The 27025-nt window shown below is 40.1% G+C and overlaps 1 protein-coding gene across 2 annotated transcripts in view; it reads left to right on the top strand.

The window, feature by feature from the left end:
* Positions 1-26158, top strand: part of BASP1 (brain abundant membrane attached signal protein 1) — a 53345-nt gene extending 27187 nt beyond the window's left edge. The window contains exons 1-2 of one of the 2 annotated variants that reach the window (XM_086609031.1): positions 24423-24452; positions 25253-26158. In XM_086609031.1, coding sequence (XP_086465157.1) covers positions 25262-25996 — 735 coding nt within the window. In that variant the 5' untranslated portion in view covers positions 24423-24452; positions 25253-25261 and the 3' untranslated portion in view covers positions 25997-26158. Of the gene's footprint in view, positions 1-24422; positions 24453-25252 lie in introns of those variants that run through there. The other variant, XM_086609030.1, reaches the window with a different exon arrangement.
* Positions 26159-27025: the final 867 nt, after the last annotated feature.

Below are 27025 nucleotides of genomic sequence, written 5' to 3'. Positions count from 1 at the left end.
ATCTGCTTTTCTGCTGTTAATTCATTCAGAACCCGCAATCACCCCAATTTTGTAGATATTGAGGACTCTAGCAGTGTGACCTGATAGCTAGCCTTAGATGTTTAAATGAGCTCTGCTGCAGTATTTCAAAGGTATTGCAGCACTAAGGTTAATGATGACCTGATGACCTACCAGACTCTTACTTTGTTAGATTGCCCTGAGTTGATGCAGTTTTTTAGATAAAAATGAGATTATTTGTAAATTTGCTTTAAATACCTTAATAGTCATGAAATACCAACCTATTTGGGTAACTCATAAACTGATTTAATTGAGAAAGGTCCAGATTAAAAAACCGTAAGTTCTTTACTATGCATTTTTCTGTCTCTCACCATGTTTCATGAACCCCATCAACTCTACTTTCCTTCCACTTTTCAGCTAGCTTGTATCTATATTCAGCTCTGTATTTAAAAACTTGTGAACTTACAGTGGTTTCACTTCCTGCACAGTTTCTGTCATCCCAGGCTGGTGTGCAGTATGCACTCCTGCTCTGCCGGCGCCGTGTTGTGAAACTTTCCTCTTTGAGAAGGTATGCCCCAGGGAGTGGGAAAGATATGTTGTAATGCCGGGAGGGGGAAAAAAAAACCAAAACCACCTCATCTCTAAAACGGTCACTTCTCATAATCCGAGTAGTCATCTTCTCCTCTGAAAAAGATGAAACCTGGGCTGTTTGTATTCTTTTTTTTAACTCATTTTTTTTAATGGAGAGCTGCTGACTAATGACATTTGCTGAAGAAGTATCTGCATACGTACTACCTGTGCTGTGCCTTTCCCAGACAGGAAAAAAATTGTCCTGACATTAACTGAATGTCTCTGCAAGCCTTAGCAATTCTGCGCTGACAGAAAGATGGGGTCTGGAAGGATGGGTCTCTGCAGTATTTACTTGAGCCTGCCTTCTGTCCACACGAACCAAAATTAGCAACGTCAGTGTAGACTTTGGGTAGTTATGCCACACATGGATTTATAAGCTTAGATAAACATCTTGTTATTAAAACTTTAAATATTTACACTGAAATTCTGCTGCCTTCTGGGCTCTTGTGAGATTATTTCTGAGCACTGAGGTCGGGATTTTTTAATTGAGAGTATTCCAGGGTTGACTTTTTAACATAAAACTGCTTCAGAGCTTTTCTAATCAATGGTTATAGATTAATTTATACTATATCAGGGCTTAAGTGTTGCTTAATCCTTTTATAGTTCTAGCAAAGGCTGACCATTTGAGTCATGTATGTAGCTATCATATGTAGCTTTGTAAAAAAGCAGTTTTAAATAGGACATTGAAGGAAAATTAAGTAGAGCTCAGGGTGCTGACTTTTGCTAGTATCTCCACGTTTGTATTCTGCAATGATAGGGCTTATTTCTGTGTAGGGCCCTTAGGAAATCAAGGCTTGTGCTGAACGTTCCTCTTAAGAACCCACTATAAATCCCCCTAAGTGAGACTCCTATTGTTTTTGGCGAGACTTGAATTGGGGCGTTAAAGCAGAAATCACTATAGTAGGTTAAAGTTTAAACCCTTTTCTGTTTAGCTGTATATACATATAACAGAACATGCCCTTGGTTTGCCAAACATTATCCAGTTGGCAATCACATGGCAAACAACATGCTGAAGATTAAAAGGCTCTGTGCTTTAAACAAGACTTTCCATGCTTGATGCAATATTTCCCTTTTAATTATGAAGGGAACTAGCACTGTTAGGTGGAGGCAAATAACTCCTGTGAAATTTTGCAGATTTTCTGAGTAGAAGTGTTTCTTCAAAGTAGTAGTGGGGTAGCAATGGTGGGTGGTGAGAGAGATAAACAACCGAGTATACCTGATGGAAAGACTGGCTTATAAATGACTGGATGCCGCATTTGAATACGGTGGGACCTGGAGGAGCTGCAGACTGCCAAACATCACTCATCGAGTAATGCAGTGACAGCTCTCTTTTTAGCAAAACAGCAATGGCCCCCGGTCAGTGTGGGGTGGGGAATCATGGGATGAGGCAGTTTGTGCCAAGGAAGCAAATTATGGCTCCAGTTGTCTGCAGTGAATCTTTTGATTTTAATATTATTAGCATAATTTTAATTAATTCAAAGAACAAGCTAGCCCTAATTTTTTCCTCTTTTAGAAGTTTGGAGGGAGGTAAAAGAAGGATTAAGTAATGACTTAGGAATTTTTTAGTGAACATGGACGTTAGCTCTCTGTTGCTGTAGCTACATCATCCATCTCAACATACAGTAGCTATGGGAACAGAGCTATTGGACCTTGCAAAAGGAATGCAAACATTTCACTGCTGGTTTGCCATTTGTCAGAGTCCTTTTCTCAGAAGTCTTAACATAATTTCCATTCTGGTCTTAGCTCGTTCAACCCTAAAACTCTGACCATGGCATCTCCCTCCTACAGAGTCAATCTCAAGGCAAACAGGGTCTCTTTTATCCGTATTCTTACAAGTCTTTCTATCAAATTTTACTTTGTTGGCAGAGTTTTCTTGGGGTTTCTTCCTCCTTGACTGAGCAAGGACACTGAGTAAAATATAGCTGTAGACAACAGAGGAAACCAAATGTTAAACCGCCTTGGCAAGTAACAGAAGGACCATAAATATTGCTCTTTCAGAAAACTACAGGAAAAGAAACAGGGCAGTTGAAGTAAGATACTTATGTTGATGAAATTAATGTTCACAGCATGGCTCTGTCAAAACTTGGCTTAATACGTTATAAGCAATTTACCAAAGAGAACTGCTATATTCGAGATAAAGACAGCCACAGTGTCCTGGTTTCCGAGAGCAGAGTATAGTTGAGTTTGAATCTCAAGAACTTGATCCAGGCTTACAATTTTTGGCTTCAAATCAAACCAGTAACATCCTACTTCCTAGGAGATGAACTAAAATAAATCACCCGTGAAGCCTGATTCTGTTTCTTGCTTCTATCTGTTCTACTGCAAGTAAGATTTCTTATTAAAATCACCATGGATCCATGATCCTTATAATCCTGTCAGGCTTTTTCTGATTGTCTGCTTAGCTGCAGAGAGTTAACTAATGCTGTGCCTAAACTTGGAGAAATTGGTATGTAGGTACAAATGAGATTAATATCTTCAAAGCTTCAGGAAAGGTAAGGAAAAAGCAAATTCTTTGTGCTTGCTTATGAGACCTCAGTTTCTCTGCCAGAGACTGGATAACAAGCTGGCACCAAAGTGGAAGAAGGTATTTGGATTGGTGCTGTTGTTTTTTATGCCTATAGCATTGGGGGGGGTCTTGTCTGTGGGCTACGAAATTACTGCACGGTTTTACCCTTTTCCACCTATTCCTCCTCTGCTCAGAGTAGTGTGTGGAAGAGAAATGGCTGCACTGCTTCAAATTGAATTGAATTGCACTGTTCGTTTGTGGAAACATACCTGTTTTTACACTCAGGCAGTGTCCCGGGTCCTCTGCTGTTGTGGGAAGAGGGAAGGCTGTCTTGCACATGTCGTGCACGTGTGCTGAAGGGCAGATTAGGCTGCGGGAGATCCGAAGTTCAAACTGTTTCTCAGGAGAGAGCTCTTTAATTCCTGGTCACACTGAGTTAAACAGAGAAGGAACTTGAATCTCACGTGTCACAACATGCTGCCTCCTCGGCAGACCCCTCAGTGGTGACTGAAGAAATGAGCTGCTGCCCCTCTCCCAAGACCTCAATTTGAAGCAGCAGCCGTTTTGACCCGGCTCCACCACGGCAGATGCGTTCAACAGTGCTTCGTGTCCATCCCAGTGGGACCTGGGGCGTGTGCTCTGTGTAGCAGAGAAATAAAACATGCTGCGGGAAGTTGCTTAGGCGTCTTTGGACCAGTTGGTTATTATTGGTAAACTGGTAAAATCATCACTCTGATTTGTATCAGCATGTCCCTGCCATGAAAATACGAATGCGTAGTCTCCGATTTTCTGCCCTGTTGCTTATAGGCATGAATTGGAGTCTCTTAAACTTGGTGACATCCAGTACATTGGGCAACTCAGTCATCATTGAGAGCCTCTCCTGGGCTGTCCATAGCCTGGCTGCTGGACAGGCAGTGATCGGAAAGGAAGGGCGAGGATTGAGGATCCTGGTGTAAGTAACTGGAGCCGTATTTTGTACATCAGCACACTGCTTTCATTGCCTTCTACTGGTATGGGCTCTCCGTAAAAGGTAGCACAAATGACTTAACACTCTATGTGTCCTTCCTGATTTCCTCCTTAGCAGCACAGGTGCCGTATCATTATGTGCTTATCGGTGAAAGAAGCTGCATTAAAAATGACTTCTGTTACTGTTTAATGTACTGCAGCAAATGCTGCGTAGATCTGTAAATCAAGACATTTGTTCTTCATTTTTAGCGATGCCCTTTCCCTGAACTCGTTTAATGAGACTGAGCTGTAAGATGTTTGTATGTTATCCAGCTGGACTGGGCGCGCGATTCTTGAACTCTGACTCTTACTACATTCTCATTTGAAAGCGTCCTGTGTCAATAGATAGTGGCAGCTATACTCTTAAGGCAGCCTCATTTCACATAATACCACTCTGATGTTGTAAGCAGTGTAACAGACAGAAAAACGCCTGAGACTGGGAGAATTTGGGAATTTCTTTGTAACTGAAGTCCCTGACAGCTGTGTTTCATGAAAGTGAAGGGGCACTGTAAGTGAAGGGGGAGGGTAATTTATGAAAGGTTGTGTATGAACCAAAATGTGACATGCAGCAGAAGGTGTCGGTGAAAAACAGAAGACTGTGTCGATTTATTATCCCTGTTTGTCACAAAAACATGCCCAGAAATCAGTTCCAGCATATAAATGCAGTTTAGGTATTTACAGCAATATAAACAGTTATAAAAGTAGTTACAGAGGTGTAGATTGTTGCCTCTAATTTCAGATATCTGTTAAAATAAAATAATAAAAAAAAATTGTTGAGTAATGAAACTATTTTCTATCTGCTCTAGATTAAAATCAAGGTGAGAATTTTTTCAACTCGTTTAACAATTTTTATGCCCCTTTTCTGCTGAGTATTATGGCAATGTAGATTGCCCAGATTCCTAGGTCAGCTATGCATCTCAACCCAACTACACTGAATAGCCGTTTACCAAGAATGAGTTAAGGGTACTACTTTTTTCCGTACGCTTTGTTGTTAAATTTCATGTGATGTCTTGCTGGACCTAGTCCTCTGCATTCAGACTGTGCCACTGCCTCAGTGACACCAGGTGCTTTGGGCAAACCAGGCTTGTGTCCAAACAGATGCTGAGCTCCAGTGCTGGAGTTGTTGCTACTAATGGTCTGAGAGAGCTTTTGTTGTTTCCTGTTTTGTTGTTTTCTTTTGGTGTTTTGCTGGTGCTGCACCTTTCTTATCTAGGCCAGGAGAACATCTTACACCTCTGTACAGCACCTGGTATAACGGGACATTGACTGACTTGCAGCTGTCGGTGGGGAGGACTTTTTGTTTGCGAGGACCCCATGGAAAAGGAGACGAAAGCTGGTCTTGTGGCAGCATGTTCTTACTCTTTTTGAGGACAAGAAGATTAGATTTCCTATATAGCCTTTCATCTAGTTTTCTATCCTCTCTTCTGTCCCTCTCTTCCCCTCCCTCCAAGTGTAGGTCTTCTCCTCTGTGTGTTTTCATCTTGAAATTCCAGCTTCTTTTGTGGGGTCTTTTGTTTCACACCAGTGCAGAGGAGGCAGCAAGATGATGCTAACTGGTGCCAGGAAAAGCAGAAGGGGACACTTTCCATGCTAAATGTGCATAGGATGCTTGGAACTGTCACAGTAATAGAGAGCTAACTCACAATGTGGACCACACTGACCCTGTATATAAGCCACTTTGGTTTCTTGGTTAGGACACAGGACATCTTGCCTTCTTTGTACGATGGCCACACTGCCCTGCACGCTAGAATAATGTACTGGATATTTATTCAGCGAGGAATGCGGTAAAAACATGGAGGAAAGACAGTGGGAGGGAGGTGACCTGCCATGTTGCAGTGTCTGCTGTAGAAGCAGATAAGAGACATCCTTTCTTCGGAAGTATTCTAAAGGGAAAGGGTCGCCCTTTTGTCCTTTTCCCTTCTCTCGCAAACTCTGTTGGACATAAAAGCAGTTTCACTCTTTAACATTTACACAGATTGACCTCAGAAATAACCAGTGGCATCCTAAAACGACTGCTAATCCTGGGGGCTGCAAAGTTGTCTACCATTTGTCAGATACTTGCACAAAATTTGAATAATTGGAAAAGCATAGGGACCAGTTTGGCAACCTTTTCCTGGCATTGCTTGTTACATGTTTGCTGTTAGACCATGCTCACTATAGATGACGGCAGTGAGTAACTTCATTTTCTGAATTATAATAATTCCTCACACTTTAGTAGCTCATGTTCTGGCTAGTGGTCTTAGTTTAAATCTGTTTTAACTTTCCTTGGTGCCTTCAACTCTCAGATTCTACACGTGAGTTTTTCTTGACAACTATGCTTGTTATGTCCGAATTGGTTCCCTAGTGCCTGAGTATTTTTGAAATCTAAAACACTGCTGTATAAAAGAATTAAAGCATAGCCTAGAATGAAAGAACCATTTAACACATTTTATGCCCCTTTTCCACTGAATTTAGTGGCAGATACAGATTGTTCAGGTTCCTAGGTCAGCTAGGCACCATGACCCAATGATACCAAATAGTTATTTACAGCTGAGATGCAAAATCCTGTAGCTTCTCAGGCAAAAACATGGTGGGATTGCTTGCAATTTTTTTCTTTCTGCGTTAAAAGTAGAAAACTTTACATCTTGGGAGGATTTAGGCGGACAGGAATAAGAACCCTCATGAACCCATTGTACCAAATTTATGCTAGTATCTGATCAGAGAGTGTGTCTTCTGAGTGCTATAGAAACCTCCCAGCAATACTATGCTCCAAGGATAAAAGTACAACTTGGAGGTGTCCATACAATCATTGTATGGATGTGTTTTCATCTAGATATCGATGTTTCATGCTGAGACTGATTGTTTAGCCCTATAAATCTGCACCTATAAATCTACATAGCACTTTTGAGTGCTGATTGTCTCTCAAATCTTAGCGAGATCGGCAATGGAGCATGGAGCCTGTCAGAACTGCAGGATTGCTGATCTTTCCAGGTGAGGTGTTAAACAGAAAATAAACAGCTCTGTGATGCATTCCCATTGTCTATTGATAGCCATCGATGGAAAATGGGCACAGATCGACAGGCTCAATGAGGTTCCCACATCTGAATGGGAACATAGAGTGACATTTACTTTTTTTCTTTCTTTCTTTTTTTTTGTTTTTTTTCTGTGCCTTTCCAGTATCAAATAAGAAGGGGAAAGAACACACTTTTCTCAAACTTCATTACTTCTTCACAATCTCCAGACTTTGTTTCCTTGTAAATTTAATTGCAGTTGTGGCCTAGTGTCTTTATTTTTGACGCAAGAATGTGTGCATGTGTGAAGTTGCTCTCCTCTTGCTCCCTTCTCCCATCTATTTATTAACAGAACTGTCAACTGACAGTTGATAATGTCACATGAGGGAAGATGGGGCTTTATATTGTCTTAGACATTAGTAGAGATACAGAGTGCTAATGGAAAGTCAGGCTTTTAGTTTCATCCTGCTGTAGTCAAATATTTAATTAATTGTTGCATGTTTTTGCAGCTGAGTACTAAATCTTTTGTTCCATGTGCTTAGTCGCACACGCCGAATCTTCATAAGCCCAGTGCTGCATTCTGCTCCACCGCATCATGATGAGGTGCTAGTCAAGGGGAGGCTGTAAATTTAAACGTTCTCAATCTGTATAGGCAGGTGGCCATGTACAACTGTAACACTTCTTTTCTCTGGCTATTAACTTGCAGATATTGATATCCATCTAGGTTTACCATTGATACTAATGTTTTCCAGCTGCTGCGTGCGAGTATGAGCATGTTTCTGGTAACTGAGGATCATATTTGAGTAACTGTAGATGTCATGCAGTTGGACTGCACATGAAACACATGACTTTTTAAAAAATTGTTGAATGTGGGGGTTCAAAAAAGCCAACTGGCTTCAGGTCCTCTGGTTCAGTATTCTTTGATCCAGTTTCTAACTTCATTTGTAGGGCTAGCAAACAGTCCTGAAGACTTGCTCTTTTTCTTGTTTGTTTGTTTTTTTTTTTTATTGAAAGGTAATTGTACTGGCAAATGCTAGAGATACGATCAAAGACCCCAGCTAAATTTCAGTCTCCTAAATAGAAAACTTACTATTCCAATACTCATTTGAAAGTACTGGATTACAGTCACTGTAGATTAACTTTTGTTTAGCATTTCTAAGTATTACTTGGTAGTTCTTCAAGAGAAACTGCAAAATTATTCTTACTGATGATGGCATGGGTTCTCGTTGCACTGTTACCTGTTGTTATCTTTGAGGAAAAGATCATAAGGAAAATCTCTTATGAGCACCTAACTGAATTTGGAAAAGATAACTCATGAAAATAAAATTTGAAATTTAAAAATAAATGAGGAAACTCCCATCTCTTCAGCAATATTGAAATTGCACCTTGGTTTGTATCTGAATTACTTAGTATAGCAGATAATATCACCACATTACTCAGAACAAGTTTCAGAACTGCTTTTGTTTTAATCTAGCCTGATAGCAAATGATTGTATGCCAATTGTTAAAAATAGGAATGAGATAGGAAAAAAGAAGGACCAAAATATCCAGGCAAAACAGTTGAAATGACCTTACAAGCAGCCAATTCCAAATTCCCATGTTTTCATTTGTGGACTAATTCTACGCTATAAATAACATAAATAAAATCAAACAATTGTTATAGTACTTCAGCTGGAAAACCACTCAGAGCACCAAAAATATCAGTTAAGTGCAAAAGAGCAAAGGAATTTATGTCAAAACACTCCAGCTCAGGAGATAACAGAGCTAATAGCAGAGATCATCTTGGAGTGATACACGGCAGCTAGTTTGCAGACAACAACATTGTTCTTAATTATTTTAAAGTTAACTTAATTTTTTAGAACAATTTTGGATTCTCCATGTAGACTTGGAATGGCAAAATTGTTGGGAGTGCCTCCTTTGTCTACCTGTACTGACTTTGACAGGCTCCCATCTCTGCACTCCCAATGTGCCAGTTACCAGAGGCTCAGTTCTCTTCTTTCTCATCCATAATTTCTCGGCCTTCCCTGGGGCCTTGTTGTATGATCCTTTACCAGGTTTATTTCAAACGGTTCAAGGTGTCTTTTACACCTGAATATGTAAGATTAACTCATTGGAAAAAAGCATGGTAAGGAAAAACACTCAGACAAAGTTTAAAAGGAATTTAAAGAACTCTTGTGTTACTTGCATATATCTGAATACTAGGCTAACAGGTATGAGTGACTGAAATAAATTGACATTTATTTTTTTAAATGAATGTTTCAGATACCTTTCTGTCTTTGCAACAATGCAGTGTTCCCAGCCTTAAACGTTTAAAATGAATGATGTTGTAAGAAACGATGAGATGAAAAATGCCTTCTGGGTTTAGGACTCTTTCAAGACTTTTCTTGCTAAAATGAGAATTAGAAATGAAAGCTTAGATTATTTTTGTAATAAATACTAGAGCTGATACTTTAAAAAAATTCCAAATACTCTGCATTCCAAATATGATAAAACTATGAGCTGACAGCTCAAAAATATAGAAACTGAGTTAATTTGAAACTGAGTCCCATATAGTTATGATCCTATATTATTTAGTTACTTTAACCTCACTTCTTTCTCAGGCTACGATGTTTAAGATTTTTTGGCACACATAACATTTTTCCTGGCTGGCCTCTGACAAATATGATATTGAAAGTAGTTTTCTTTTAGTTTAAAAGAAAAAAACCCTTCTTGATTTTTTTTTGTTCCTCTGTAGCAGTTATTTGAACTTTTTAGACGGAAATTATGCTTATTTTTGAAATTCATCCAAAAACTTCTTTTTACTTTTGAGACAAATTTCCTTTTGAACTAGTGACTACAAAATAGGTTGTGAACCTGCTTAGTAGACACTGATACGAGATTTTTTCAAAAGCCTTGTGTTTACATAATTGCCTCAACATAACTTGCAGCACCATGTTACTACGTCTGGTTGATATTTAATCACACATTAAAGGAAGACACTTGTAATTTTCATGATTTTCTGTGACTGTAATAATGTAGTCGCTACAGCTCAGATCTGTAGGTAGGAAAGGCAGCTTCTGCAGTATGTAACAAATAGAATTTTCAAACTTGCATAATCTTTAAAAAGGTCTTGGAAAGTTAGTGAACCGGTTTAGAGTTTCCTCTTGCATCTGTTCAAATTTGAATAATTAATCCTAAAAGGGATGCTCTTTTAACAAAGACATGCATCTAATTAATAAACAAAGCACTGATCGTGATGTGTCAGTCCAACACCTGAAAACCTAATGAAAGCAGGTTGAAAGGGGTTTATCGTAGTTTTTCAAGCATTCACAATGTTCTACTCAAGCAAAACTACTTTGTTTTCTTACATCTGTTTTTAATAAAACACTAAGATGGCTGCCAAGCAGTAGCTTCATCTTTATCCAGCTGGATACACCTGAGCTTTCTTAGCTTGAGAAAAAAATCTTTCTCAAGTAAACCAAAACTGAGTGATATATGTGAATTTGGAACTATAAATCAAAATGTCCATGTACAGATATTCTCAGCCTAGAGGCATAAGAGCTTGATTCCAGAAGGAGCTTTCAGCAATACCTGAAAATTTTCAGAGATGCTTTACACTCTATGCTACAATATTAGCACAGTCCTGTAAAATCTAGATGAGTGACTTGCTCGTTATGCTGTTCTAGTATGTGCAATATAATGATAAGCTTCAGAGACAGTAGTTCAATACAGTGCCAATATGCAGAAGAACAGCCTTCTCTAACAGAGATTTGAGCTGAAGAAGACATATGGAACGAGCTTGCTTTTTAAATCAAGGAAAAACATCTCCAACCCTTTGCAGCACCTGTTGTCACTAGGCAGAGCTTTTCTGAGGATGAAAACTGATATTATCCAATTTTTCAAATGGGGAAGTTGGGCTGCAGATGAGGCGGCCATCCACGCAACAGCAGCAAAGTCTGAGTAGGTTTCGGGCTCTGACCCCAGACTGCTGCGCACCCCTGAAAACAGACAGAGAGATATTATAATGATTTTATATTACGTTACAGTTTTATTGCAATAATATGTGTTTGCATTTGGGCTTTGGAAGGAAAGATCTCATCCGTCACTTTCACCATGGTAAACTTTGTACTATGAAAGCTCCCAGAAGCTTAAACAAAGGGATATTGTCTCACTGCTCTAGGATGGCATATTTCACCATGAGAAGATGACTCCTGCTCCAAATAAGCATGTTGTGATTTTAGGGATGTGAGATTTGTTCTTTAGACTTGCAGAAAGATGCAGAGCTGGGACAGGCTTCACACATTAAGGCTAAGTGTGAATGGCAGGATATGACAAAATGTAATGGTGTGATGGTAATTTTGCATTATTTATCTAAGTTGTCCTGAATAAAGACAGTAATTCCTTTTATATTTGATTTCTCTGTTTGAATGAAGTGGCTCGTGTCAGATTTTGTCAGAAGAAGTGTGTGACATGAGAGAAATTTACAGTCACTAGCAACTAGCATAAAAGGACTCCTCTTTTTAGCCCTATAAATTCACACAGAATGTCTTGGAAAATAAACTATTTTTTAATAATTCCTTTGCAAAAGCTAGTAAATACTTAAATAGAAGACTTGGCTTTTTATAGTGAAGAATTGCTGAGCTGAAAGTGAGCAGTGAAATTGGCCATTTATGGAAAAAAAGTTTTTTATTTGGTTTAAATCATAGAATAAGCTTAACTGTGATATCACTTACTGGTTACCTGTGATTAAAATAAAAGAAATACAAGAGAGTAAGAGATTGTGGTAGGTAAGAGACTTCAATGAAGATTTGGGGTGGCAAATACTCTTAAAATAGTTATGTGTTTCTTAAGACGTATTTCTTGATACTGGCTCACTTAGCATTTGCTGAAATAGCATGAAATCTTTGAAAGTACTATTTCCAAATATGGAGATGAGACTTCTCTGCACTTGAATCATCTTTAGACCCGGCCCTCTTGCTTGGGATGTGTGAATTTAGCGCTCAACTTGTGCGTGTGTGGGAATTACCCAGAAAATTGCAGTGAGCGGAACTGTGCATATGATTTCTAAAGAGCCAAACGCCTCTTGGCTTGTGACAGCCAACATCTTAAAGTTTATGAAGTGCAGCTCCCCTTCCCCACCCTCCAAGCAAAGGAATTGCCAAACCCTCGGGGTCAGAGCTGAGGCAGCAGGGCAGAGGCACTCGGTTCACATTCCTCAATGAGCTCTCGTAGAGGAATACAGGGGCTCCATCCCACCAGCTAACCTGCTAGCGTAGGGAGGAAAAAAAAACAGACTGAAGTGCTGCTTGAACAGACCATTGCTACCTCACCATTACAGAAAAAACTCTGGAAAAGCCAGTTATTGTCAGGAGTCTTGGCAGCTGTGTTCTATTAATGGCATTAAAATGAATGGATATCCTCTTACTCCTTTTAAAACGTGGACATCCTGGGGCATGGATGGATTCCATACACGTGCTAATATGGGGGACAGCAAAATAGGACACTGGTGCTGGTTTGAAACATGCGCTGCTACTGAAACATATTAGTGATAGAAGAGCTGACAGAAACTTTCTAGTGGAATTTTTCTTTTTATTTATGGCTGTGCCTTGAAAAATGAAAACCAATTTTCCATATTTCCCAAGTCTCCATTACTTTGATAGACTTCTCTCATTTTAACACTGAGATAGCTTAGTTACACTTTATATTGGTGTCTGTCTACCGCCTTTGGTTAGAATAAATAATTTTTCAAATAGCCATGGACCAAAAGCTCTTTAAACTGAGGGAGTGACTCTAAGAGTCGTCTATAAATAGCTTTCTGTATAGCATGTGGGCCTTGGAAAGTAAGTTCTTTTCTATTACATGGTCTGAGTTGACTGAAATTGCAAATTGGTGTACATACAGCCTTGGAGGGCTAGTCTACAAAAAGAGTGATATAATCTAAAGCAACTGATATGCATTGTGAACCACAGAAATCGAATTGTGGCCATATTAGGTAGTAACTACATTTGTTGACACAAAATGCAAGTCAGTGTTCAGGTGAGGGGGAGGGAAAGGGACTACATCCAACTCCACAGATATCCCTGCAAAGTTATTTTTCTTTTGCTTCCATTTTGTGAGTTTAAATTTGATAAGTCTAAGATGGACAGGTTTCCTACTTAAATGGAAAAGAAAAACAAGCTATTTTATTGAAAGGAGATATGCACCTGATCACCTTCCCAATGTCTAGTTTTCATTTCATTCCTTCTGCATTGTTTGTTCTTTTCCTTTTTGGGTAGCTGCTAGCTTGGGACGGTTCTGGCTGAGTAATTATTAAATCGGAATTCTGCCTTGCTTGGTTTGAACATAAATCTCTTAGCGCAATTCATGGATTGCACTAGCTGCTATCTTTAAATCTTGCCAAATGGACTTGTTAGCCTCCAGTCTTATGTAACCTTCCCTCTAGCAGAGCTGATCAGCCACCCCAATATAACCCAAATGAAAACCAAGGAAAAGAAAAGAGAAAGTACAGTCAGTGAAGATGTCAGAAAGAAACTTAGGCAATCAGTTTAGATCTGGGAGTCTTGAATCCAAGGTGACACAGCTAACAGTTTAACACATGGCATGATTGGGCTTATTGCCTGGCAAAGCTCTCATTTTGGGATTATGAGAAACACTTTACATTTTCAAAGTGGATTTCTCAAAGCGAACCATTATCATGTTGGGACACAACAGAAAACTCTCTGATAGAGATTGGTTTTATTCTGCAGCCCCCTCTGTCAGCTTGCACCACTGACACAAAAAAACAAACTCTACCTCTTTCCTGTCAATCATCTATGGTACTCTCTGAATTTGTGTAGCTGATTACTGAAACGTGGCACTGAAAGACTGTAATGGGCTCTGCATGACAACATTTGTTGATGCATGCCTACGGTTCTTCATCTGGGTCAAGAAATACAGCTCTCATTTCTCAAGTTTTGGAGAATATTGCCAGTCTTAATAAAAGATTGCCCAAGACATCCTGTTATTTTGAACAGTTATTAGAGGAGTGTAAATGAGTAGTGCTGAAAAAAATGGAGATATTTGTAAGATGCAAATAGAGATCAGATGCTTAATGCTCTTTTCTTGCCAGTGATTGTTGTGTACCAGTTCCATGTTATTTTGATAATCCTCCCCCAGTGACTAAAGTGAAACTGGTAAGCCTGGTAGTTTGAATGTAATAATACTTCCTTTAAAAAATGCGGGGCGGGAGGGAGAAAAGTAAAAATGCATTCTAAATGAGATCAAAAAAGAAAGTCTGGAACATGAGATATTCTTTTGTGTTAAATGTATGCTGGTTTAGAAAACCACATATTGTGCTAGTGAGAACCAGGAAGTGAGAACGACCCAAGTGACAAATTTAATAGAATAGACCAAACTACAGTCTGGTAGAAAGTGTAAATGGCACAAATGAGTGTCTGTAAATGTGAATGTAAATAGCTTTCCAAGATGTTGAGCGTTCAGGCTTGCATTTCTCTCATTTCTTTTGAGCATGTCTTTACTACAAGGCATTATCACGATAGAGCCATGAGAAGCTGTGAGCTGATAAGGTGCTGACACTGATACTATGGTCACGAGGAAGAGTTTTTTCTCAACAACATGAAAAATACTTGTAATTCAGCCCAAAGCATTGCAGGGTTTAATTATAGGTAGTTTTGATGTTACGTGAAACATGACTTGACTTGTATACATCAACTTCAGTACAGGATTTTTCATTTAAAATGAGACTTTGTACACAAGACTAAAAGTCAGAAGTTGTTATTCCAAGGAGGAATGCAGCAGCTTTTCAGGAAGTCAGTATGAAACACCCCGTAAGTGCTGCTGAGGTGGTAAGTAGGTTTAATTCCACCAAAGGCACAATGTGTAATACTGTCCTACAGACATAAGTGCACACAGCTTTCTAATGTAATGTTGAACTTGCAGGTATTTTCAAAATAGTGTTCCAATTACTAATTTAACTATCATTAGCAATTGTGCATTAACTGGAGGATGAAATTGATTTAATCCTGTGACTCTTGCATCCATCTTTAAGGAATGCCATTGTGATGTTCAAGACTGAGATTATCACGAAGGTGGGCACGTCATCAGTAGCTGAAACAGCTGCTTGTTCTGTCACGGAGATTTGAGAGAAGACAACTGTGGGTGTTTATTTTTTAAATTAGCCAACCTCTTCCAATGTTTAAACCTGAAGCTGTGGTACCTCCTGGAGCATCAAGTGGATCTGCAAGTATTTCCTTTTGAAGAAAAATAGAGAAAAGCTAGTGCTGCAGCTTAATACAGACCTGAAACAGATAAAAGCAGATAGACGATGTGCTAACTAGATCCTAAACCTTAAAATGCTTTAATAGGTAGATAATGGAATGAAGAAGTCAACAAGAAATGCTTCATTTAAATTGGTAATATTTTGTTTTGATGAGTAAACTAGATACTGTGTATTTTGGAAGGAAACGCTAGCAATGTTCCTGTGAACACCATGACACGCACCGCAGTGGAGCGTGCTGCGTTAGGTGGAAGGCAGCTGGTCTGGCTTCCCTGTTTCCTTCCTTTTGGTGGTGCAATAGTGGGGTCATGTGCTGCAGTCAAAAATGGTGTGCTGTGCATGTAGCTTGTATGCAAAAAAGAAAAACAAAACTGAGACTCAGTTTTGGTTCATAATTATAAACGTGGTTTCATTGCCTGTAGGGAGGGCGTCATGCAAACAGAAAAAGGAAATACATAGTCTGAGGATAGTCATGATCTATCCTAGGTCTGAGCTGTCTCCTAAGAGTCCTGTTCTGAGCTAAGGGATGTTTTCTTACAGCCAGGGCATACGACCAGTTCTTTTTCCGGTGGGCAGCACTATGAGCAGCCTAGAGATGGGAATGAAAAACGCTAAAGAATTTAGTAGTCACTTGGAAAATCTATTTTCGAAGTAAAGCTGGTAGTTCCACGATTTCAAAGTTAATGTATCAATTTCTTACAGCATACTGTAAATTATATTCTAAGGACTGTCTCAAGTATAATTAAAACTGGTTTGACCAGTTAAATGGGCATTTAAGTAATAGAATTTTTTTCGAGTGTGGAATGTTAAACAGATATAATGTAAGTGTAAATCCCCATAAATAATTGTCTCCAGTGACAGTTCCCTACTTAAATACCCTAAGGCCTTTTACAAAAAGTGAATGTGGCTCTCCATGTCCTTGTTACAGAAATGACAGGCAAGTTTGCTGTTTATGCAAATAGTAACCAAGAGCCTTTGCTACTGAAGAAAACATATTAGCAAGGATCATATAGTAATTTATTTCTTTTTAATAGAAAGCATGAGTTTGAAATCTCCTCATCTGCCTTGTACTGTTCTTTGTTCAGGATGAGGCTAGAGAAATACAAACTATAGGTGCTAAGCTTGAAAAATTCCCTTTCCCAGTGTGCAGCCCCTCCAGGAATGAGATCTCACCCCAATCTGCTCTTCACTAGGATTGTATTGTGGAAGAGGCTAATATTTTCATTGCTTACTAGCATCCGACTGTTAAATTTTTGGAGTATCTCTTCTGGAGGCACTCAAAACACTTCAGGGGTCTGCAAGCCAAGCATATTTGTGGTATTGAGATCCATGATAGAGATTGCACTGGAGAGACCAAATTTGATCAAAATGTGAATTAGAAGGAAATTGTCCTATTATCTAAGCTTTTATCACCTTGTGTGTTTATGTAATTAGACATGGTGGTGGTATCTTAAGTATTTGAAGGAGACAAAAAGTGGCTGGCCATAATTGGAGTAATGCGTGGAATCTTGCCTTTCCCTTGGCGATTTATGTTCCTGGGACCTGAACAGTTTGAAAGATGTGGGTAATAAGCACCTCTGAAATTTGCATTATTTCCTATTTTGGAACTAAATTCTAGGATATAGATTATAAAACTTTGCCTAGTGTAAAATATTTATGAAACTGCTTCTTGGGGAGTCATGCACAAACCCCAGAGTGATGGGGCAACTTAGAAAGAACAAGGGGGAGGCACATGCTCATATTTTTGGTTTAGTCTTTTGGGTTATTTTGAAGCCTGTAAACTGTTTCTACAAGAGGTGTTCTTGTAAAATTAATCTCAGTCTCTGCAAAACAGGTGTTTACAGCCGAGTTTCCCCTTCCAACTGTGTGCCTAACAATGGTGTGATTAAGATCTCAGCCTGGGGCAGGCTGACTTTTGGCTGCATGTGTGTACCTGCGTGAGCATGTCTGCAAGCTGCTTTTATTGTGCAGTTAATGTGAATATTGGAAAAATGCTTTGAACATGAGCTGGGTCTCAAGCCTGTAGGAAGGCTAGTAAACTGAATGGGGCAGATGAAGCAAATAGAAATTGATGGCAGCATTTTTAATGTCAGCAGTCAGAGCACTGGATGAACTGAACCCAAGGCTGAGCAACACATACACTGTACTGTAAAAATAACCTATTTTATGCTTTTTTCTGTGTTGTTCAGTTTTTAATATGGCATGTGTTTCTGTTATAAACAATGCAAAACTGCCTTGCAGGAGCTGCCAGGGATGAAACTGGAGGCACGGGCTCCAGTATCTGTGCTGCTGGGCAATGTAGTGTTGCGTTGGATCACTGAAAAAAAACCAGTTGTGGCAAAACCAGTGTGATCCTGATTTGAAACCAACAATAGGAAAAATTCAAATAATGCTCACACCAAAATGGATCAGCTGTAGACAATTGCCTAAGGAGAATAGGGGCGATGTTATTTCTATCCATGTTAGCTGATCTGATAAAAGATGTGTTGCTGCCTACAAAGCACAGCCTCGCCAGGGGGGAATGGGGAGTTCACACACTGCAGAGCATTTCTTCCATGCTGCTTGTTGACTCGGGAAGGCAAGACTGTGTTGGTCCACATTCTGCTTGCGTCTTCTGCAAGATGGCTTTCTAGCTGGAGAAGCTAAGGGTGTATTGGCTTAAAGAAATGTGGTGTGTTACGTTTGGGAGCATGGTCCTACAGAGCGGCTCTGCAGCACGCAGAGGCTGCAGAAGGTGGTACCTTGATGTATTTGTTTCTGCAGAGTCTCCTACAGCTGAAGTAGTGCTGGTGTTTGACCACAGTCAGACTGGGTAGTGGATCTTCAGTCACTATGTGTCTCCAGATTCTTCAGCTCTTCAGTCCTTGAAGTCAGCAGGACACAAGTCCAAAGTCTTCAATAGTTGCTTTCAGCGTAACCTACAAAATGTTCATCACTCTTTGATCAAGTGATGTATTAATGTATTTTTTATTCAAGAATTCTGTCTAGCTAGCTTTTTTCCATATAGGATGCAAAGATGAACTACACATGCAAAGTACTTGTGGTTTCAGGTAGATGCTAAATGGATTGATAATTTTAGCAAAACCTTTGACTATAATGAAACTGCTGGTCTTCATTCCTGTTCTGTTCTTGGAAAAATAGGTTCCTAATTAATAAATTAATATGTACCTCAGAACTCTAGTATTTCATATGAATCATAGTAATATCTCAGGTATGACTTTTTAATTTGCTCTCAAAATAATTGTCTTGTGATTATGAACTTTTCTGATAACTTGCTGTATTATTTGTAGTTATGCTTCTCAAATGAAGCAGTTACTCATGTACAAGTTCTTAAATAGCCAGGTACAAGTTTATATCAGCCTGCAGTATGTTTGAATTTTTAAAACTCTCATAATTGGAGTCTATTGTCAATGATCATAATTTAGATATATTGATGACAAATGGCCATATTTAAAAAAGCACATAATCCTTCCCATTTTTGTGTGGTGTACGTGTCCTCAGGAATTTTAAAATAATATAAAAATTAAAGTTTATCTTTTTTCTTTTTTTTTTTTTTTTAAAGAAATTTACATCAAATGCATTCTTCTTCTCACCAGAGGAAAATAGATCTGAAATCTTGCTGAGAATTAAACCCTTAGGCTTGGCAGCATTGCTTCTTAGAATTCCTTTATTGGCTGCATATTAAAAGAAAACAGGACAGTACCAAAATGAGAATTGACTTCTTTTAAAGATCAAGGTGAGAAAATCAAGCGAGCACAATTTCTGTGTTTTAAGCATTCACTGTTCTTTTACTCTAAACTCCTTTACTAAATCCTGAGATTCATGAGGCTTTGGAGGAAGGAAAGGAGGCACAATAGTTACAGGACTGTACATGTGCTGAGGGAAGGAGAAAAAAATTATTTGTGGTCCGTGAAGAAAACAGCACTAGTGCCAAGCTGAGGTGTTCCCAGTTCCTTATGGTGCGTCTCACAGCAATAAACACACCACATTGTTCAATATTAAGGACTCAGCTTGAACAACCAGGGTGTGTGGAGACCACTCACCATGTTTTGGTGTGTTCATCTGATGAGCTAGCATCTTGTTATCCTCGTATATATGTAACTGTCATGTGAAGGTGGTGTGCTGCTCACAGACATGCAGGCATAGAATTGCACAAGGTGTCCAGCCCCTGGGGTGCAGCTGTGTGCCATCCCCAGCCATCGCTTTGGAAGGGAGAGCTGGTCAGGTGTGTGGAACAAGAGGGGAGGGGAGGGAAGGGGAAAGGAGAAAGGAGGAAGGAGAAAGGAAGAAAAAGGAGAAGAAATAAAAGGGAAGGGAAGGGAAGGGAAGGGAAGGGAAGGGAAGGGAAGGGAAGGGAAGGGAAGGGAAGGGAAGGGAAGGGAAGGGAAGGGAAGGGAAGGGAAGGGAAGGGAAGGGAAGGGAAGGGAAGGGAAGGGAAGGGAAGGGAAGGGAAGGGAGGGAAAAGGGAAGGGAGGGAAAAGGGAAGGGAGGGAAAAGGGAAGAGAAAAGAGAAGAGAAAAGAGAAGAGAGAAGAGAAAGGAGACAAGGGAAGAGAAAAGAGAAGAGAAGAGAAGAGAAGAGAAGAGAAGAGAAGAGAAGAGAAGAGAAGAGAAGAGAAGAGAAGAGAAGAGAAGAGAAGAGAAGAGAAGAGAAGAGAAGAGAAGAGAAGAGAAGTCACTACTACTGAGGTGTGATGATGGTTGAGCCTGAGTGAGACCTAACATTTCTTTTCTGTTAATTCCAAGTGGCATCAGAGGAAAAGGAAGACGCATAAGGATAATTAAAAAAAGAACAGAAAAACGTGATCTTGTTGCTAAAAGACAAGCCTAGTGAGTCTAATTCTGTCTAGGAGAGTGCTAGAGACATCTTCTAACATTAACCTGGTAAATTGATTGACCTGGGCTGGTGAGATAGGAGTATCTCTGAGTGTGTGTGTGTGTAATGGGAGGCATGAAATTGTACTGCAAATTTTGAGAAGCAGTATGTGTTTGTTTTGTTTTGGTTTGTTTTTTTTTTTGTAAAAGTTTCAGAAAATCTTTTGAAAATTGTGTCTGGAAATTCCTTGTTTCCTCAAGTTCCTATATATAGTCCCTTTATAAAAACTTGTATTTTTTTTTTTTTTTTTAAACAGAGGTGTAGGGTGAATCAATGAGGCACAGAGATGTAATGGTTTCTTCAAGATCTTTTTATTTCTTTTGAGCAGCTGGAGGGGGGTGCGGCAGTTTCTGGGATGATATTTCCTTTGGTTTGGAGTGTTGAAACTCTTGGGAGGAATGTGCATTTTACAGCTCTTGTCTGCAGGCGATGTGAGATAACTCATGCCTGGGAACAGGCTTGTGCAAGGGCTACTTTGGCCTGACCTACCGCATGTGCCTGCGTTGCGCTGAAGGCAGTGGGATTTCAGAAGATACCTATTGTCTTCCTGAACTGGTTTTTTCTGGGGGTGGACTGAGCTCCCCACACTTTATGTGAAGCTGAATAGGAGCTTTGGAAGTTTAGCTTTGACAATCAGGCCATGGTAATTTACAGGTGATATCTGTGGTTTTGTCCTTTCCTGATGCACTGTTCTCTGTACTGAGAATAAGGGTGATAGCAAGTCAATTCCTGTAATAGCCAGACCCTTTCATGGCGTGTGAAAATGTGTGAAACATTTAGAAATTTATAATCACTTAAGAAATCTAACTGAGCAGACAAATCTTTACTGACAGAAGAGAGAGACAGTACGATTCCAATTCTAGGGACTTTCTCAATGTAGAAGCACAATCTGCAACAGAAAACTTTGAAATAGTATTTCTTATCCCAGACTGTACAAATGTATGCTGCCTGTGTTCCAGGGACTCATCTCCAGTAGATCAGATTAGTCTTCAAACATAAAATCTGAAATGTGCTGTGAGTTCTTCTTCCTGCTGTATTATGGTCTTACGGGCATTAACTCTTTTTTTGACACTGTTATCCCAGGAAATCCTGATTATCATGAATATTGAATTTTCAAAGTGCTTAACATGCTCTAGGTGAACAGTAGACACGATATTTTGTAAAACAAATATAATCAGATTATTTCTCATATACAATAAAAAAGATACCTGTGAAAGCTCTCCAGGAGCTTGCTGTCTGGAGGTGAATGGAAACTTCAGGAGCTCTTAGAAACTGAAGAAATCTTTGTTCCTGTTTTAGAAGTCCTCCATACTGGTCTCTGGATCTGTTTCTTCTTCCATGAGAAGAGAAATACAATCAAAGAATACTGAGCACACTGAGAAGCAGATGAAGTCTCTTATAACCTTGATCTTCTGACTGCTCTGCCAACTGGTGCATCAAAGTTCCCTGAAAATAACTGATATATTGCAACCTTTATATAAAATGCTTCTAGATTGTGTCTCTCCAGACCCTTTTCTGTTCAGTAGTGAAGAGGCACAGCTGTCAAATACTGTACCATTTTACAAGAATGATGCTCAGCACCCAAATTTTCTAGGATCATCCTTTTGGATGTGCTTTCGACTCAGCTAGCAGCTGCTAGAGCTAGTTCAAACTCACTATATGTCAATGGTAGTGCAAACAACTGAAGCCATACTGGATTTTAGTCTGGATAGTAAATAGTGGTAGGCCAATTTTTTTTCTAGGTCTGTCATTCACAAGGTGGATGCAGTGGTTATGAGGGAAGTGGGAGAGGCTGAGCAAGAGAGCCAGGGCCATCAGACTCACTGGGATAGGCAGGCTATCTCCTTTTAGTTCAACTTTAGTCCTTTGGTGGAGGGGAGAAAAAAGTTCTGTACTCTTGCAAGTGTTAATATGTAGGTAGTAATACAGAGTGGATTTAACATGATATGAATACATAACTTAATGCACTTTGCTGTCTCTTTCACTTGTGAGACATCTCACTGAGGTTTGCTTTCATGTGGCAGCAGGCAGGATTGTCCCTGCAAGAGTCACCGGTACAGTCACAGAGATGGTTAAGTGGCTTGATCTCCATGCTACATTTCTTTCAGGTAGAACTGGTTGTAATTTTAAAATACTTTTGAAAGTCTACTTTGTGTCTGCTGGACTCTGAGGCTCTGCAATGAACCATTCAGATCTGTGCTTCAGGCACAGTTAAGGTGGGACAGGGGCTACATCAGCATCTGTTTGAGGCAGTGGAGCACATGAGGGCTATTTCTGGAGAATCTGATAGGGAAGCCCAGATACAGTATCAGGAGGCTGGGGAAAGGAGGAGTATTTGTAATTCAGATATAGGAGGAAGGAACACCACAGCATCGCTACCTGCAAGGCTGGGCAATGACCCTGATGATTGCTGTGCTTTTGCATGATAGTTTGGCATGGCTGTAATGATGATGATCTAGAAGGCTTTTAAATAGGGATATGGAAGGTTCAGTGTCACAAGGAGTGAACCTACTCTGTATAAAGTATTTGAAACTATGCTGGAAGGTGACAGTCCATTTGTAGCTGTAAATGTTTACTAGTAGAGCATAATGACAGTCTCTGAACCTCTTCCCCATCTTCTGCTCCAGTATCTTGAGCCAGCTGGCTGTGATGCAAATTGAGACACAGTGATTTCACAGTATACCTCCAAGCAAAGACAGTGCATGTTTCTTTTCATAGTTTGGGAGCGTATTTCTCACATGCATACTCCTCTGCTTATTGAAGGTCCTTTGGCATACGCATCCTGTAGCCAGTTGTATCTGAGGTTAAAAGCTTTTTGTGGAAGAAAATATAAGTTGTGGTGAGTTACTACTATCCATGAAATAGCAAAATCTGGAAAAATACAGAAGACACAGCAAATGAAATTAGGCTTACAGTATCTGGGCTTTGCCAGGAAACAAATACGGGCTTAATTAGGGATTGCAAATTGGGATACACACGTGACTTCAGTATAAATCTCTGATCCTGCTGACTTGCAAAAGCCCTTTCAAAGTATTTGGTTGTAACTGTACATAAACATTAAGCTGCAGCAATATTTATGAACTATCAAGAAGCCTGTAAATTTGTCACATAACAAACTAATGTCTATAGCCTGCCCTAAATACCTAAAAAGCTGGTATCTCTGCCATGAAGGTAGAGATTAGATTGCTCAACTGCGGCTCTGTGGAAGCGAATCTTTTCATTGCTGTTCCCCATAAAATTTCAGACAACAAAGTAGCATTTTAGTAACATTCATTTACGATTTTGCAGAGCTGTATGCTAACCCTTCAACAGTATTTGCAAATGGTTGTTTTCCTTGAGAGCTGAAATCAGAAAAGTCTCTGCTGATCGTAGTATCTCATTTTTGTCCAAGACGTGGAAAATCTGCTATTGGGCTGTGTCTTTGCTTTTTGTCTGTGGTAGCAGAAAATCTACCGAGAGCCAGCTAGTTCTTAGTGGTATTAAAAATTATTTATTATTTAGCCATCTATGAGCAGTCCTATGAATTTTTACTGGTTTTTATCTACAATTTTGGCAAGTGTGTGAAAGATATAGGGCCTATGATATTACCTACCTTTGCAAAACAAAATTGGAATGATTCAGCTCCCTTGCAGAAATTCTTAAATTAAACATTTGTTTGACAGTGTTTTGGAAAAATGACCTTCTCCTCTATTTTCAAATGGCAAAAACTAGGCAGTTCTCTTTCTTAACCTTTCTTTGAGTATGAATGATTTATTTAATACCAGAACTGTATTTTTCAGGCAATCACAGAATTTTTTATGTTCATTAATGACACAATATATCTGTGTCTCCTCCTGTTTTAACAGACAAAGTTTGCTTTGAAGTACTGTGGAAAATTTTGCATATTCTTAGTTGAGACTCCCACAGGAGGGGTATATAAATACTGATATGGTTACGTACATGCTTAACTTCCTTTAAACAACTGAACTGTGTACCTGATCGCCCGTCATGCTTGTAAACCGTGAGCAGAGGCTACAAAGCATGCACCTCTCTTTCCCCCTCATGTTTTTTATTGCATCATGTCACGTGCTACATGTAAGCCTGCACTCAGAAGTGCCTGTATTTGCTTGGGTTATCTCACCCAGCAGTCGTGGGCTTGCTGTGTTTCAAGCTCTGCGTGAGGGAATGCGGGGCTCCCGGCGGGCCATCCCTGCCGGGTGCGAAGGGGCTGGGTGGGGGCTCTGTGCCTGGGGACATCCCCGCTTGGGAGCTGCTCTGACTCCTGGGGCTGCTGGGGTGGGATGCCGCACCCCTCTGGGTGAAGGGGGCACATGCTTCTGCCCTCTGGGTACCGTCAGCCCCACACATTGGCTGTAGCTGCAGTGGGAGCTGGCTGTGTGGGTAACAGGCGCTGGGAGTGGAGTGCGTAGATGCAGTCTTCTGTCTTAGGAAGAACATCAGCCTACTCACTGACTCCAGGCTCACTTCAATCCTTCCAAACCTTATGCAAAGCTTGTTCATAGCCTTTGCTAGAGTGATAGTGGACTTTGTGTTAACCAGAGGTGGATGCCAACACTGATAGTCAAATACAGCTTGTGCCCAACGTGAATATAAAAACAGCTTTTTTTTCTGCTTCCGCCTTTTATCTCCCTTTCTAAGGACACAACAGATCATAATGTGTGTTGGTTCTCTGTCATCTTGTTACTCCCTCCTGTCCTTCCCTCCTGAAAAGTAATGAGGGTTAGAGGGGTTCAGAGGAGGACTGTTTATAAGGGGATGCTGCAGAAGGAGTTTTGCTGACTGAAATGCTGTGGGGCTGAGCAAGACATAAGCTCAGAGGCGGTGGTGCTCAGCAGGATTGGTGCGTTCAGCTGATAACATCTGACCGAACCTGTTGTAATCTCCTTTTCAGGAGCCAGCATCAATTTTTCTCTTCCACCTCAGTTGAACTGGTTATGATCTCTCTGTGATAAATGCTGGGCTTCGAGTAACCACCTCCTCCTCTTTTCTGTTACAGAGCTCCAACATGGGAGGCAAACTGAGCAAGAAGAAGAAGGGGTACAGTGTCAATGATGAAAAAGCTAAAGACAAAGACAAGAAGGCTGAAGGAGCAGCAACTGAGGAAGAGGAGACTCCAAAGGAGGCTGAGGATGCCCAGCAAACCACAGAGACCACAGAAGTGAAGGAGAACAACAAGGAGGAGAAGGGCGAAAAGGATGCTCAGGTCACTGCCAATAAGACGGAAGAAAAAGAAGGGGAGAAGGAGAAAACAGTGACCCAGGAAGAAACCCAGAAACCAGAACCGGAGAAGTTGGAGTCTGTCGTTGATGCGAAAGTAGAGCCACAGAAGAGCAATGAGCAGGCACCCAAGCAAGAGGAGCCAGCTGCAGCCTCTGCTCCTGCTGCCAGTAGCGAAGCACCCAAAACTTCTGAGCCTAGCAACGACGCAAAAGCTTCCCAGCCTTCAGAAGCCACAGCTCCCAGTAAAGCAGATGACAAGAGCAAAGAGGAAGGGGAAGCCAAAAAGACTGAGGCTCCCGCAACGCCCGCAGCCCAAGAAACTAAAAGTGAAGTGGCCCCAGCTTCAGACTCAAAACCTAGCAGCAGCGAGGCTGCGCCTTCTTCCAAGGAGACCGCGGCAGCGACAGCAGCACCTAGTTCCACTGCTAAGGCCTCGGACCCTGCAGCCCCACCAGAGGAAGTGAAACCTTCTGAAGTTCCAGCGACTAATTCGGATCAAACCATAGCAGTGCAAGATTAAATCGGACAGCCTATTGAAACAACCACTTAAAACAACCTGTGTCTTTTTTTTATTTTTTCAGCTATACTAACTCGTTTCAGATCTGAAGTAACAAATATGTATTGCCCAGAAAGAAAAGGAGAAAAAAAAAAAAAGAAAAAAATTAAAAGGATGTCCCATCAAGTTGGGAGGGAGGGAGGGGGGAGAATCCAAATAGTATTTTTGTGGGGAAATATCTAATATACTTTCTGCCAACTTGACACAAGTCCTGGATTTAAAAAGAAAAAGTAAAATAAATGGATGTCTGAAAGTACAGCACATCTTTTGTATCTGAACTGCTGTAAATGCACTCCACCAATGTATCAAAATCTTCTTTTTGTTCTGTAATGGGGTTTGGGAGTGATGCGTTTGATTCTGCCCACTGGGTTTGTGCCAAGGCAATCAGATCTTTATGAAAGCAGTATTTTCTGTGGTTTTTTTATTTACAGCCTTTCTTATTTTGATATTTTTTTTATGCAGTGGATGAATGCCAACTTTCAGACAAAACCCACTTAGCTGTCCACATATTTCTCAATGCCAATCCTCCGATTCTTCCTCTCCAAATATTTTTTGGGAGTAAAAAGCATTCTCATCCTACTTAGCCTACCTAGATTTCTCATGACGAGTTAATGCATGTCCGTGGTTGGGTGCACCTGTAGTTCTGTTTATTGGTCAGTGGAAATGAAAAAGTCTGCGTTCATTGCAGTTCCAGTTTCTCTTCCATTCTGTGTCACAGACACCAACACACACTCATTGGAAAACAAATGAAAAAACAAAATGTACAATGGATGCATTGAAATTATATGTAATTGTATAAATGGTGCAACAGTAATAAAAGTTAAATAATTTAAAAAATATAAAAGTGTAAAGACTGATTAAATCTTCACTTTTACCCCTTGGGAACTAGGTGAAGGAGATCCTTACACTCAGAGAAGTGTTATGCCTGGGGCTTCTTACTTTCTTACTTATAACCAAGCAGAGGTAAAGAAAGAATCATCAACATCATGATCC

This window comes from Tauraco erythrolophus, chromosome 3 (assembly GCF_009769465.1).
Source record: "Tauraco erythrolophus isolate bTauEry1 chromosome 3, bTauEry1.pri, whole genome shotgun sequence".
NCBI lineage: Eukaryota > Metazoa > Chordata > Aves > Musophagiformes > Musophagidae > Tauraco > Tauraco erythrolophus.
This window is presented reverse-complemented; position numbering and strand designations above follow the sequence as displayed.